This window comes from Egretta garzetta, unplaced genomic scaffold, assembly GCF_000687185.1.
Source record: "Egretta garzetta isolate BGI_Z169 unplaced genomic scaffold, ASM68718v1 scaffold149, whole genome shotgun sequence".
Taxonomy (NCBI): Eukaryota; Metazoa; Chordata; class Aves; order Pelecaniformes; family Ardeidae; genus Egretta; species Egretta garzetta.
The window spans coordinates 1,576,502-1,591,252 of record NW_009269998.1 but is presented as its reverse complement, the minus strand read 5'-3'; the positions used below and the strand labels follow the sequence as shown (position 1 = coordinate 1,591,252).

Below are 14,751 nucleotides of genomic sequence, written 5' to 3'. Positions count from 1 at the left end.
GAGGGAAAGAAAAATAAAACAGGCATGGCAAGCAAGCTGTTGCTGAATTTAACAGTCGCAGCATTTTCCTTTACAGCCATTGCACTGTTAGCATCTACACTACCATCAGGCTCACTGTAAAACACTTGTTTTTTGCCTTGATTGGGAAGGGCATTCGACGAAACCCAATTTGACTCTGTTCTTAACAACAAGCGCCTACCCTCCCATCCAGGCATGTCTAGCATCCGTGCAGAACTGGAATACATGTGTGAAAGTAGGTAGAAGTGTTAGAATAGATTATTAAAAATGTAGACCCATAATGTGAGTAAAGAAGATTGGAAGTATAAAAAGAGGGTTTTACACCTGGAAGTTATTATAGTTATTTAGATTGAGCGAGAATAATAACCAATTGTTTTCTAAGATGTATGACACATTTATGAAAAACCTTGAAGGATAAATGGATCTTTTTAGTATGCTACTTCCACAAAGGACTCTATGAATAAAATAATAGTGAGAGAACTCTCAGTGGATGCTGAATACTGCTAATTGATGAAATTATTACTTATTACACTGCAACTGAACTCTGCTTAGAAACACTATTTTCAGTATGATTTTTTGAAAATGACAGCTGAAATGTAAGAGGCTTTGTATTGAAAATGAATAGTGATAATTTCTTGATATCTTTGAAATGAAGGATATTTCAATGACAGTTAAAACTTTGAAAAGTGATTTTTTTAAGTGCTCAGATCATGGAATATTGCTATGGAAATAAAACGAACTTTTCTGAAATCAATAAAGTAGACTTAACATGGATTTATGAAGCATTTAAAAAAGAATTTTAAGTATTCTTATTTATAATAAAGCAGTCAATTATTTATGTCAGCAGTTTTCATATTATGTCACATGTTAAGGTTAAAAATGAGGTTTGTGAGTTAGGGTGTAGCCATTGCATTTAGGAAAACTCTAATTGCAAATTAAATCAGTATTGAAGAAGTACTCCATCACTTACTGCTCAGGGCAAAAATGGGAATGAGTACCAGATTTGGCTTTGATTTAGTACTGATGAAATTAAAGCCCGCTGTCCTTCTTGGTGTGTATTTTAGGTCTGTGTACTAGCTCTTGAGGAATGTTATCAGTGATCGGTGTGAGGGTCTGTGCACAAAGTGTCGTGTGTAGTGTAATGTTTTGGAATACAACGACAGCTGAATACAAGATGCGATTCCGGTCTTAACAGATTTGTTGGTCGGTGTTAGAGGTATACCTTCCTCCCTGGTAATCTCAGCAGCATTCGGAATCTGAGGGACAAAGTATGCTTGTGCAAATTCACTCACACACTTGCGTGTGGGTGCGTGTGCATGCTAATGACAGGAACAGGAGATGGGAAATTAGAGGTGGTTCCCAGACTTACTCTGCTTCCACTTTAAAGCTGCATTTGATATGGCCCTCTTTTCAGTTCCAGTTGAAAATGCAAAATTGTAAAGATTTTAGTGAGCTTATACATAGCTCTTCGAAACAGATGGAAGTGAGAGAGTGACAAAAGAATTGGGAGGGGAAAAAAAAATTAAACAAGATAACCCCAACAGAAGCTGTTCTGGAACGCTGGTGATAAAATGCAGAAATGAAATGAATGCAGAACAGAAAAAATGAAAATAATAGTACCTATTCCCCCAAACCCTACAGTTGGCATAAAATGTCAGCAGTCACCAATACTATGGACTGCTAAAGGGCCAGGTCCTCTTGGTTAGGGTATGAGAAATAGTTTTCAGAAGACGGTAGAATATTTGTTCTTAAATAAAGCAGAGTAGCTTGCATGCTGCCCAACCTTGGCACCAGGTGAGGAGATAAGATGCCTTGATTTAGGAACCCCAAGAAGTATTCTGCACAAAAGCAAAGTCAGCTCATTTTTAACTCCCAGCATCATGTTCTCTGTGCACTTAATCAATGGGCCCTTAATGAAAAATATATAAGCAGTCTTGAGAGTTGGGCCAAAACACTTTTAGAGCTGGAACAGCGTTCTTGTTAGATTTGTGCTCTCATTTGCTTTTGTAATCTTAACCCAATAGCTCATCAGCTCAGCTTTAACCGGGTTTGCCTTCCATCCTGGTCAGTGGAAGGTGGGAACATGGGGATGGAGGTCTTCTCTTTCTAGGGTGACTCCAGTAACCATCAGACTATTACGCAAAAGAGCAAATAATAGCTAAGAGGAGAGCTGACCAGAAGTCAAGCTGGTAAAGGAGGTAAAGACCAAATCCACATGGAATCGTTGGTTCTTCTGGCATGTTTCTGAAGCTTTCAGGTGAGGGAGAGCAGGAAGATAGCTAAAGCACTTATTTAACAGTTACCTGGGTACTTTTCCCTTCGTCGTTTCAGGTGTACTAAGCAACGTTACCTCTGTTAGCGCTGTTCCTGTTACTCTGCGGTGTTTGCTCCTGCTCATACCACACCACAAGCGAAGGGGTGCAGATCTGAGACAAACGTTTGTTAATATTTCCATCCTAATTGAGTGACAGCTTTGTGGTCTTGCATCTCGTAGTGTAGGAGAGAGAGCTGTGTCCACTCAGCAAGATAGGAATTTTATTTTAAAAGTCCAAGACTTAAATCTTTCTGCAGCTGAAATCCAAGGCTTTAGAATCATTATGGTATGTTTATAGGAGAACTACTTAACTATTTTTTTAGAAACCCTTACAAATGATAAAAATAATTCTTCCCTGTTCAGAGGTCTCATAGCAAAAATGTGATTTGTCTTAAGAGTTGGAAAATAATAGTACTGCATACAACACCCTTTATAAAGTATCTTAAAAATAAGTTTTCTGTATAAGCATGTGACAAAGTGTGATAGATCAGAATCCAAATGTTTCCTGGCATGTTTTTAGATTGGGCAGCCTAATCTGATTATACTATTTTTTTTAAGAGTATCACCTCTGCCTCCAGCCCACATGTTCAGCAGTATTTAATGTCAATAAGATTTAAAATCAAAGCCGCCGAATAAGAGTGAAGAACTCCAAGGAATTGCTTTGTAATTCCCGTTATCGATACATGTTCCGTTGTGGTCTGTAACGCATGTGGTGCCCTGTATCTTCCCGGAATGTCACATTTCTTTGCTTAAAGGTATCAACATAGGATCACTGTGAGCTTCTGCAAAGGAAGACAATGACATGTGAAAAGGAAAAGTTGGCAACAGTTTCCTCTCACCTTACTTGCATGGGCTGTTAAATTTTATTGCTTGAAAATCGGCTGTGTTATTTTTTCAATTTTCAGACATTTGATAATATCTTAATATGTAGCTTCACACATCAAACCCTGACTGCTTGTAGTATATAATTAACAAATCCTTCACGCTTCCATTTGCCTTCAACGTGCTGATTATTTTTTTTTTCCTTTTTGATTAGGATGCTCTGATGTATACACAAAGTTACTAGAAAATCAGGAGTTCCATTGTCAGTTTTGTATTTTACCATTGTATTGAACAGCTGCTAGTGAAATTTTTGTAGAAGTTTGCATGCTTAGTTGCACATAGGTAAGTTTACTTGTTGCTGCTTCATGTTGCGACAGATTCAGAAAGTCAGCACTGATAGGGAGTCGGCATGTTCTTGGAACAAATACAAATGTTCGTATGTGTTTCAAGCACTGAATGTTCTAGGATCTTTTGGATGTTTATTGTCCTTCTCATCCCCGTGTTTCAGGTTCATTTGTTGGACTTTGAAAATCACCTTTTAACGAAGTTTTCAGAACATTGCTTTGCTCAGCTAAAATTAGTTCTGCTGATTTTGCCAACGATTAAAGTTAAAGCAGTAATAACTTACAATGCTAATTTCTTTCCTATAGTCAAAAGTCAGCAGAGCATTCACTTTTCATTAACTGACACGTCCCTAATGCACGTTTGGGTTTTGGTTAAGCAAACACCTGCAACAGAGGGCTTAATTGAGAGGTTCAGTTATGGGGATACAATGGCCTATTTTTGGTTTTGGCACCAAGTTTATTTCCGAAGATGCCTGAGCTTGCTTTCTCTTTCAATCTGGTTGTCTTCTTGCAGAAAAATAGAAGTGAGATGTAAATGTATGTGTGTGATAATGATCCTTTTTGCTGTGAGATATTAATTAAATGACTCTCCATACGAGTGAGCAGTTTCAAACGCTACTTAGTATTCCTTGTGTAACAGAGCAATTTGGTGCGCCAGCGATCCAGGCATAGATAAATACTGTAGCGAGGAAACAAAAAAACTTCTGTTATACCTGTGATGCAAACTTAAATGTTTTCTGAAGCTTTAAGTTTTGATTTGGAAAGGAGGAAGATATTTTTCTGAGGAGGATGAAAAAAGGTAACTTTGAGCGTAGTGGGTTTCACAGACTGTGAAGACCACGCATGTGCTTGCTTTTAGAGTAACAGCAGTCATGAAGGTGAGAGTCAAGGCTGTGACATGAATTGCTCTGGGTTTTTGCACTCAGCCAAGTGGTTGGGTGATTAAAGACTGGCCAGTGAGAGAGCAAATGTATTCAAATGTTAAATGTAGATGTAGAAGGATAGCTGCACCGGATTTTAAATCCTTGTATTTTTAAAGGCTGTAAGTTAATATTTAAGTCGACAAAATGAATATGTAATAGTGAATTCAACTGCGAGTAAATCAGAGAACTGTGCTTGGCTACACCTTCTCCGAATGTGCTATGTTAACCCTAATTGCTTTTGATGTAGCGTATTGTTTATCGTGGGATCTTATCACAGAGTTGGGTGTTCCTGGAGAAGCCTCAGATGGGAGAACTTCATCTTGCGGTACGGTGGAGTCTGAGCCCGCTTTAAGCTGTGTGGCTTTTAATGTGAACATGCTTGTATTAAGTACGTGAATAATTCACTGAATGCTGGGATACTGCTTGGATACTTAGTTAAGCACGGAGGGCAAGTATTCACTTTAGTTTTCCCTGTGAGGGTCAAGGTGCTTCTGCAGAGATTAGTTGTGTCAAGGAGGGAGCATGCAGAGTTTCCAGCAGCGTAATTTACCTCCCAGAGCTCTTCCAATAGAGAATAGTGGTTGGTCTCTATGGGAAGCAAGTCATGCTTTTTGTTTTCTATTTTAATAAATCTTCTAGAATTTACAGTAATACCTAGCATAAATGCATTGCTGAGGGAGAGGAATCGAGCTCTTAATCCGAAAGTTAACATATCACCAGAATTGGGTAAACTCTGTTTAGGGTTGTGTAATTTTGCTGCTTTGTTAATCTGTAATGCATTAACTTTGCTTATATAACAGAAAGTGCGTGAGGTATGCCACACTTTTGTTAATTCAGACATATTCATAACTAAGACTTTCCTGACTTTTGTGGGAGTGATTTACAGAATCACAGAATGGCAGGGGTTGGAGGGGACCTCGGGAGATCATCTAGTCCAACCCTCCTCCTAAAGCAGGTTCTCCTAGAGCATGTTACACAGGACTTTCTCCAGGCGGGGGTTGAATATCTCCAGAGAAGGAGACTCCACAGCCCCCCTTGGGCAGCCTGGGCCAGGGCTCGGGCGCCCTCCAAGTCAACAAGTTCTTCCTCACATTCAACTGAAACCTCTTCTGCTTCAGTTTGTGCCCATGGCCCCTTGTCCTGGTGCTGGGCACCACTGCGAAGAGTCTGGCTCCATCCTTGTGACGTCCACCTTTGAGATATTTGTATGTGTTGATGAGATCCCCTCTCAGCCTTCTCTTCTCCAGGCTGAACAAGCCCAGCTCCCCCAGCCTTTCCTCCTAGGGGAGATGCTCCAGTCCCTTCATCTTCCTTGTTGCCCTCCTCTGGACTCTTTCTAGGAGTTCTTCATCTTTCTTGAACAGGGGAGCCCAGAACTGGACACAGTACTTCTAGAAAACTGCTCATTTGCCTACTGCATGGAAGTCTGAGGACCATGAAAATTTGTAGTGGTAAATCTGTTTTGGAAACCCCACTTTCTACCTACCTAGTAGTGGATCTAGGACTGCACCTCTAGGATACCAGCGGGCTATGTTACTGCAGGATAAAGGATAGCCTTACCCTCACTAAATATAAGAGCCTGCGTAAGGAGTGCAAGGAGCTGGAATGGTGTTTGTTCTGATACAGAAGCAGTCTGTCTTATGGAAGCTAGGTGGAAATGTAAAGATGAAGAGGTAGTATTTAAGTGCTATGCTAAAGGCAGGACCTGTCCAAGCACAGCTAGGATATGCTTACTGCAAGATCATCCATTGGCCTTTGAGTTCTTACTCTTTTTTGAGACTCTTAGCTTGCATGGCTCAGAGAAGAAACAAGTCTTGTGATGAAGAGTTGAGTCTTTTCCCAGGTGTGTTTGAGCTGCCCCTGCCCAAGGATATGTCAGGACTCAGAGTCAGGCCCCAGACCCTCGAGCCTGTTGGCTTCTTGGCCCTTGGCTTGCAGGAGGCTGCAGCACTGCTGCTCTTCTGGCACCTTCCCTAGGCACAGGCTGGCTGTCTCTCTGCAGAAGTGGAGCCCCGTCTTCCAACTCTCTGGTCCCTGAGGACTCTGGCTTGAAGATATCCCAATAATGTAAATTCCTGGTTCTGGGGCATGGGCACAGAGGGTGACCTGGAGAGTTTGTCCTTGTTGAGAGGCGAGAGGCTTGCGGCTTGGCGCACTGTGGTACTCTGTAACATAAATGGGTTTGCAGCCAGCTTGTGACTTTGCTCATGCATGCAGCCATTTTTCTCTGTAACAGAAAACGTAGCTGATAATATACAAAAAAGAATTTTTTGGGGGTTTCTCTTCTGAGTCCCATGCTGTCTGGGATCCCTTCTTGTTCGAGAATTGGGTTCTCCAAAGGCTGACCACACTGTCCCCTGACATGGTGGGCATTTCACATTTCATTTAGCTTTCTCTGGCCTCCGTCGCCTCACAGTTAAACCAGGCCTGGAGTACTGTGAAGGCAGTCTTTCTCCTTTTTGAAATATTTGGATGAATTCCTATGATGTATTGTCAGCCAGGTTATATAAATTGCTTGTGAAGAGTCTCATCAGTTCAGGTCTTCGGTAAGGAAATACACATTTGGCACAAGTATCAATTTGAGATATTCTATCATACATAAGCATGAGGGGGAGAAATTCACGACATTTTCCCATATTCTTTCAGTAATGAAAAATAACCTAGAGCTAGCTTCTGGAAGACATGACACCATGGATACTTAGCTTTTGAAATCTTGTTTGTCTTTTAGTGTTACAAACTCTCCTAGGACTAGGACTTGCTCTTGCTCATTTGGTAATGAAGCTTCCACTTGTAATAGTTAGGGGCTTTACTCTGTGTTTGAAGTGCTGAATCTAACTTAGTGCTTCGTGCAGCTTTCCGAAAGGCAGAGTAGATGTGAGAAGTAAAACGTGAACTAGGCAATTCAAATAAGATATTAATAGAAAGAGCTCCTGCCTTAGTCATCTTTTTCTTAACTGACATGATTTTTAAACAATACTCATTATTCTGGGTCATCTAATCTCATGAAAACATACTTCTAGCTCGAGTTCTTTGGTCTTTGACTGACTAACACTAATAAAATTAGTTTCATGTTCAGATATATTAGAAAATATCAGGAGAAAAGCCCCAGGTACTTGTTTCTGTCAGTGAATTAACACTTGCATAGCTTTGAAATTAATTGTTTAGTATGCTCATTACTCCTAGAAAAAATAAATACGTTCTCATTATGTTCACTTGGTGAACATATGTATCTTGCAATACATTTAATGTTACTTGCTGTGAGGGAGATTACAACTCTTTTTAAGGAAATTGGGTAGATTAATGGAATGGGGTGGGTTAAATTGCTCTCCACATGCATTCCCTAGCATGCCTAGCCTACTCCTGGATTTTAATTGATGTACATAAAAAGAGTTTAGCTGAGAGTGCTCTATGAAGCAACTGGAGTAAACTGGGATGTAACTTGTGTTGTGCAGGGGCTGGGCTGGGTAAATGTGCCGTATGCTAAAACAAAGTGAATAACACGTGGGACCCCGTTTTATGCCCATAATCATAGTCCGCATGTGAACGGTTGCATTTTCAGCGGCTTCACTGTGGCTGTATGTGTATGGATCTGTGGTGAACTTCAGCAGGTGTTCTGGGGCTGTTCATAAGGAACTGCCCCAACAAGCTAGAGAAAATGGACAGAATCCATGAAAAGAGCAAATTACTGCTTTGTCTTAAGAAGCCTGTACAGTTTTAATGCCACAGCCTGTGACAGAGCCTGAAGAGGTTTTTTTTCTGATCCTTTTTCTGGCTTTGGATTGCCAGTAGCAAAGATGAGGATTACTAAGGACTAAATACTCCTGATGCAGCTCAGTGCTTTCAGTAGGAGTTCCTCTAGAAGCAGAGTAATCTTAACTATTGAATTTTTACCAAATTTCTCATTTCAACTGAGAGATAAGGTCCACGTAATCAGGACACCTTGTTAAGGTTATTACTTTGGGGGGGAAAAAAGAAAAGGAAAAAAGCCGAAGACTTCAAAGCTTAGTGCTTTAAAGAAAAGCTTTCAAAATTTGGAGTAATGTCATATATTTTACAAAGATAGTGCTAGATTAGCAGGGCATCTTGGCGACTGCCTTGAGGCTACTCCAGTCCCACCTGCGATGTAAATTGTACTTTTTTCTTAACACCATCCCCTCTCTGCCTGCACCCTGGTTGGTGTTGGATCGTTCTTAATAAGCATAGTGCTTCCATAACTTTATATTATAGTTTGCTGAATATGCTTTTAATTAAAAATCCAGATTTATTTGCAATAGCTTCTTATGATTTCAGCTAAAAGGCTGGCTTTATGAGATGGGAATAAAATGGGTGTGACACTTTTAATGAAATGAAATTGCTGTACCAGAAATTTATGTTGGTTCACTGCAGACCATGTGCCAAACTTGTCTTGATTTACCCGAAAATGCGATATCAGAAACAGGACTCCCAACTGCAGAATGTGTCCTATCCTGAATCACTGCCTTGAAATCACTTATTTTGGAGTAATATTAATTCATATTCTTGATAAATTACTTTCTGTAATATAACATGCTGTTTTAAAACTTCTACAGCCTTTTCATTAATAGATGATAGTGAAGATTAGAGCTAGTATGTTTTTTTTGTGTAGACTTCTTAATCATAGCCTTTAAAGTAGAAGCTGAGCAATAAACATCTAATGAATAGCTTATGGCAAGTTTATTCTCAGAAGCTATGTTACTCTGCTGGCACAGATCAACATAACCATTTATCACTAAATTCTCAAAATTTAAAAACTGTAGCTATCACTTACGCGTGCTAGTCATTCTCAATGTACATTGCATAGAAGTAGTTTATAGCATTTTAGGATGCTTGCAGCCTAAATCAATATATACCAGTCATAATGAATGCGTTCCCTTCTAGAGCAAGGACATGTTAGGGAATTAAACCATTCTTTAATATTTTTTTAGCTTATAATAATCTTTGTCTTTTAAAAGAAACATGAAATCATTGTCATGGGTTGTTATTAAAGGAATTCCTTAAGGTAGTCGTATTTGAGGGAGTCATCTGCAATATATATCGAGTTGTGTTCTGTAGAGACAGACCGCTTGGCTTTCTTCCCAAAGGGAAGTTTTCAAATTAATCTATGGAAATAATGAAAGAAAGTATAATACTTTGCTGGTGCCCAAAGCACCACCAAAGCAAACATAATCATCTGTGTTGTGCAAAGCTGCAAGCTTAGCTCTGCTGTGCATGTTGTGTGGCTGTGCCACGAGTGTGTACTCAACACGGGCTGAGTTTAATTCTATGTATTTACTCATAGCCCTATTTCTTTCTCCATCAACATAGTAGCTAAAAAGGCTTCTACAAAAATACAGCAGCATTATATTCTGATTTGCAGCCATTAGTGGTAATGGCCTTATACCTATTTTATTTTTAATGAAATAAACGTGGCTGTTTATGTAAAACACTAAACATGTGATTCATAGGTTCTCCGTTACTATACAAACAGCATCTTAATGTGAAGTCCAAAGTTCATAGTACTCTGAAAAGTGATGTATTATGCACCCACATCCTCCATTGGGGAACTTGAGTCTTGCCCTTTCAACATCTGGAGAGATGAAACAACAGCTCATCTGGCAAGACTGAGAATTTACGCAGCAGCATAAGCATGGGATCGGGACAAGCAAGATCACAGATGCCCAAATAATTCTCCTCACCCGTGAGCTCTTGCCTTGATCAGATGGGCCAGTGTGTCTGAGAGACTGGAGGTCTCGGGGTTCCTTTCTTGCATGTCCATGGTGGTTTATTTTTGCTTAGCTGAGGGCATGCCTTAAGTGTTAGCTGCAACAGTCCCTCTAGAACTTTCTTCCCGGTAATTTTCCACTTACTGGATGACCTACCTGAATTTATTTGTTGAATTTACTGAATGTCTGACTAGCCATAAGCTGCAGAAAACCAGCCAGGGAACTGAAATGAATAGGAGGAAAACACCCTCACTAATTTTCCTTTCTGACAGTTTAACAGACCCAGAAGCATTTACATTGCTTTCCCATTTAGGCAGTTAACTTCTGAGTGGTTCTTAAACACCAGGGACCTCTAGCTAGAACAGCCACCTTGGTCAGCAATCCAAGATTTAGGCAGATACTATATTATTTAGGTAGTGGGAATATAAGCAATTTTTATATTGTATATGTGATTTAGTATGTTCTGTGCCAGTTTTATTTCAGATTTAATTCTGGGACATGCTGCGCTACGTAGTCCTTTTGGATTTCTGCAACTGTTGCACTTGGAGCCATGCTCCTGCTGCAGAATTCCAACAGGAGCAAACATATGGGGATTCTTCCGTCCTTGGCTTGCCCCACCATTTGTTCCACGTTTTAAACCAACTGGTGCTGTACCCAGTGGAGTACATCTGTTACAGTTTATTACTAGAAATTTGCAATTCATTTCCGTTTGCTAAAATAATTATAATATTCATGGCCAAGAGTACTGCATTAAGCAATTACAAAAGACAGTAGGCAAAATTTTGCTAAAGTGTGTGCGATTTAGGACCTACTGCCCGGTTTGGGTGATTTGGGCGCTCAGCAGCCTATCACCAATGAGTCAGATGTGCTCTGACAGTCGAGCTTGATCATCTTGAGAAATTAAAGTAGCAACTGAGATGCTGTAAGTGACATCCCTTATGTGAATGTCCCTGCTCTGTTTTAATTAAGAATGAAATAAATTAGCATAAACCACCACTGAATGCATTTGGATGCCACATCTTGCCTGAGGTGCTCAGCTGGGGAACACCCAGAAACGGAGCGGAGTTTTTACTGCTGGAATTGCAGGGGCGCATCTGATTACACCCTCTAACTCCTCCTGAAAGTCAACGGCATCTAGGCTGCTAAATAGTCCGTATCTTTTTGAATGTTGTAACCCACTTTTTTTGTCTCTTAGCACTTCAGGCAAGCTGGGTGTTACTGCATTGGGCTATGCTGTTATTTGCAGGTAGAATTTTCAAGTAGGTGAGATTTCTGTTTTGTGGGGAAAAAATGGATCAGTCCAGAGTAAGCATTAAATAATTGATTAGAAAGCGACCCCTTTGCATTTGAAAAAAAAAGCCCACATGAACATCAACACAATGAAATCTTAATACAACAGATAACTTTTCCGTTATCACCCACTCAAGCAGACTTTTAAAATAAGGAAGCATCCTGATACAATATTCATAACCCCATCATACTCATCATGCTCAGTCTCCATTTCTGTGAGTCAGTCTCACACATCTTTGACATACAGTAACAGAATAAGCACACCCGATTCACCGCAGTGGAGAAGTACAGTGCTAAAGTGAAGTTTTTTTTTTTAAAGGCAAACCTACAAAACCAATTCAAGGAGTTACAACCAACCTGGTTTGGTTCTCTGTCACAGACTTGAGTCTGGATCAGTCACTTGCACGCTGTTCACGCTCACCCCTTGAATTCCTTGAGGTTAATTTTGCTATGGAAACCTGTTATTTGCCTGATTTGAAGAAGAGATGGGGTTCCAAAAAGCGGATTTAATTTTTCGAGTTATGCTAGTATAACGAAAGCCATTAAAGGCTTCATTCTGCCTGTCTTGTCAGACCGCCACTGTCACTTAACAGTACAGCTGTATTCCCAACTTTTGTGTCCTTGCAAATAAAAACATGGTAAGAGAAGTGAAGTGAACTCATCAGCTCGCTAGGCATGGAAGCAGGCTCCTGTGAAGGGCAAGTTAGGATTTGTACTGAAATGGTGAAACATCCAGAAACAACCCAGATCCTTTAAAATATTTTTGCGTTTTTTTGCTTTCCAAGTGCTACTTGGAGTGATACAGTGAAGCAGAATTATGTGTTTCTGTATGCCGTACATACCGAATAGCTGGGAGTGGAAACCATTATCATGGCCACTAAATAGAATTCTGTTTTCTAGCAGTCCTGGAAATGTCTTTAAATACTCAAAGTCTAGGTGGTATGGACAATACAAATATACACAAATTTGTATGGAGTTGGGCTATAATATTGAGTAATTGTGTTTTGTTTTTCCATAGCACTGTGTGTAAGTGTGTGAGGGGTGATTTAAGAGGCTTTAAACTTTCTTGGGAATTTTATCTACAGTTTAATATTTTCTGTTCTCTTTCTACAGAACATTCTGGCTTTAAATCCCCGAAAGCAGACACATGCAACTCTCCATTCCACTGCAGCAAAGAAACAAGTCAAGAAGCAATGGAAAAGGAATTCTGACAAAAGCTGCTCGGTAAGTGCATGTTTATTATTGCATCTGGAACGTGCAGTAAATCGTTGAGGCTGAAATCTCAGTTGTGTGAGAAATTCAAATTTGAGTTTCCTGTGTTACTCAGTCACCAAGTTTGGCTCCTAGTTCTGTTCCTGTAGATAGAAAGTTACTCTGTGGTCAGCTGTTTACTTTTCAGAACCCAGAACATGCCATACTTTCTTCTGTTTTGCTGATTTAGTTAAGTCTTTGATGCAACTTTTTCCCCTGTTGGCGTGGAGTCTGATCCCTCTCAGGTGCCAAGTGGCATCACAACTGGATGGCTACCTCCCGAGCCTCACAGAGCCACTCGTGCTCTGTGGGTAGCCAGCCTTGGCTGCCTCTGCAGTCAATCTCCTTCCTGACACTTTAAAAAGGTAGTTTTATTTCAATACAGAAATAGGGAACCCATCATGTGTACTTATCTTATATGCATATGTGCTTAAATATAGAGCAAACTATATATGTACATTGTAAATAAATACATAAAGCTTAGATTAAAACATGGCTCTGGATTTTAAATTTTGTGCATTGTATTTCTTCAGGAAAGAGGTGGCTTTAGAATAAATAATTTTTCATTACAAACTGTCTGCATTCTTCAGTATTTCTGCTATTAGTATCATCATTTTCTCTCTAGGTATTCAGCTTCCTAGTCTCAGTGTGATATTTGACTAATCCTATCAGACTTTGTTGTCTCTTTGATCTCTCACCTGATTAGAAGGTTTGTAGTGTTTTTACTGTCTTCCTACAGGTTCTCTTGGATAATCCTCTAAATTCAGAAGTCCTTTTAGGTAGAGAACTGCTTCTTCACCCACAAACTATTTCCCTTGTGGGTACAATGTTATGGCGTCTTTTCATGTCTTATTGAAACATCTTATCCCACAAAGTAGGACAATTCAGGTTTGATAGTTGATGTTTATTATTTTTAAAAAACCAACAACAAAACACAAACCAAAACAAAAACCCAACAGTTCCTCAGTTTCTCAAAATTCTGTCATCCAGTATGACCAACAAATATTTGCTGGGAGGAGCAACCCAGGGCATCCTTAGCATTTCAGCCATGCTCTGGTATAGTTCCCTGCTTTGTAGCATCAATTATAAGAATGTCTCTTACTATAGCTAATATTCCTATTCTCTTATTTTACTTACTGGCTTAGATAACGTTGTAATACCTGGAAACCAAAGTACATGAAAAATCTCTGTTTGTGAACAGATATGATTATTTTGGGATGTCTGATGCAGTTATTGCGCACAACTGTCTGTTCCTGCTGCACAGATAGCTGAGCTGCTCAGCAAGCAGCTCCTGGGCAGCTGCAGTTTACAGCATTATGTTTTCAGGTGACCTGTAATCAATACTGGGCTGTAAATTCTGTTTTCAGAAACTGTTTGTTAGGAAGCCTGGGTATCCATTCAGCAGGGCAGGTAGGTACCTGTGTAGCAACCTTATTATTTAGTTAAACTTCAAACTATAGCATACACATATATATCTTTCTAATGGGTGTGTTAACACACGTTTTCTAAAGCTTCTGGGTTTTAAGATCACTCTTGGTTATCTCTGAGCTTTCCCCCTATGAGCCTTGTTTGATTTTTGTATTCGGTTTGTTCATAAAATGTTTGATATTTGAAGGTTTTGCTGTTAATTGTGAAAGCACAGAGCTTTCTAGAAATTGTCTCTATTCTCGTGTCCCTGCTCTGAGCCATGCGTATGTGCCTCATGGTGTCTCGGATGTTCTGGGATCCCCAAGACCTGAGCTCTTTGGGCCACGCAAACAGCACTGATTTTTGGGTTCATCGCTAGCTTGCGTGCCTTGGCTGGATTTTCATTTGAAAGAAATTCTGAAGGTTGTCAAATATTGCGGATGATGTTTTGGCATAGGTTTACAGTCTAATAAGCAACTTGGTTTTATAGTTCTGCGTTACTGCATGGAGATCTGTGCAGTTATTAGGACCCTGCACCCCAGTATGTTGCAACTTCCAGTGTTAAGGGCTTGAGGTAAGCAATAGGTGTATCTGTACACATGCACACCTTCATCACAGATGGATCTTATGCTGTCTAGTATGAATTGTTTGGTAGAAACGTC

The 14,751-nt window shown here is 39.9% G+C and overlaps 1 protein-coding gene across 1 annotated transcript in view; it reads left to right on the top strand.

Moving 5' to 3' along the window:
• The first annotated feature begins 11,371 nt into the window (after positions 1-11,371).
• DPYD (dihydropyrimidine dehydrogenase) overlaps positions 11,372-14,751 on the top strand; it is a 372,577-nt gene continuing 369,197 nt past the window's right edge. Inside the window, exons 1-3 of the mRNA XM_009647526.1 lie at positions 11,372-11,387; positions 11,751-11,869; positions 12,545-12,655. Coding sequence (XP_009645821.1) covers positions 11,372-11,387; positions 11,751-11,869; positions 12,545-12,655 — 246 coding nt within the window. The remainder of the gene's footprint in view (positions 11,388-11,750; positions 11,870-12,544; positions 12,656-14,751) is intronic.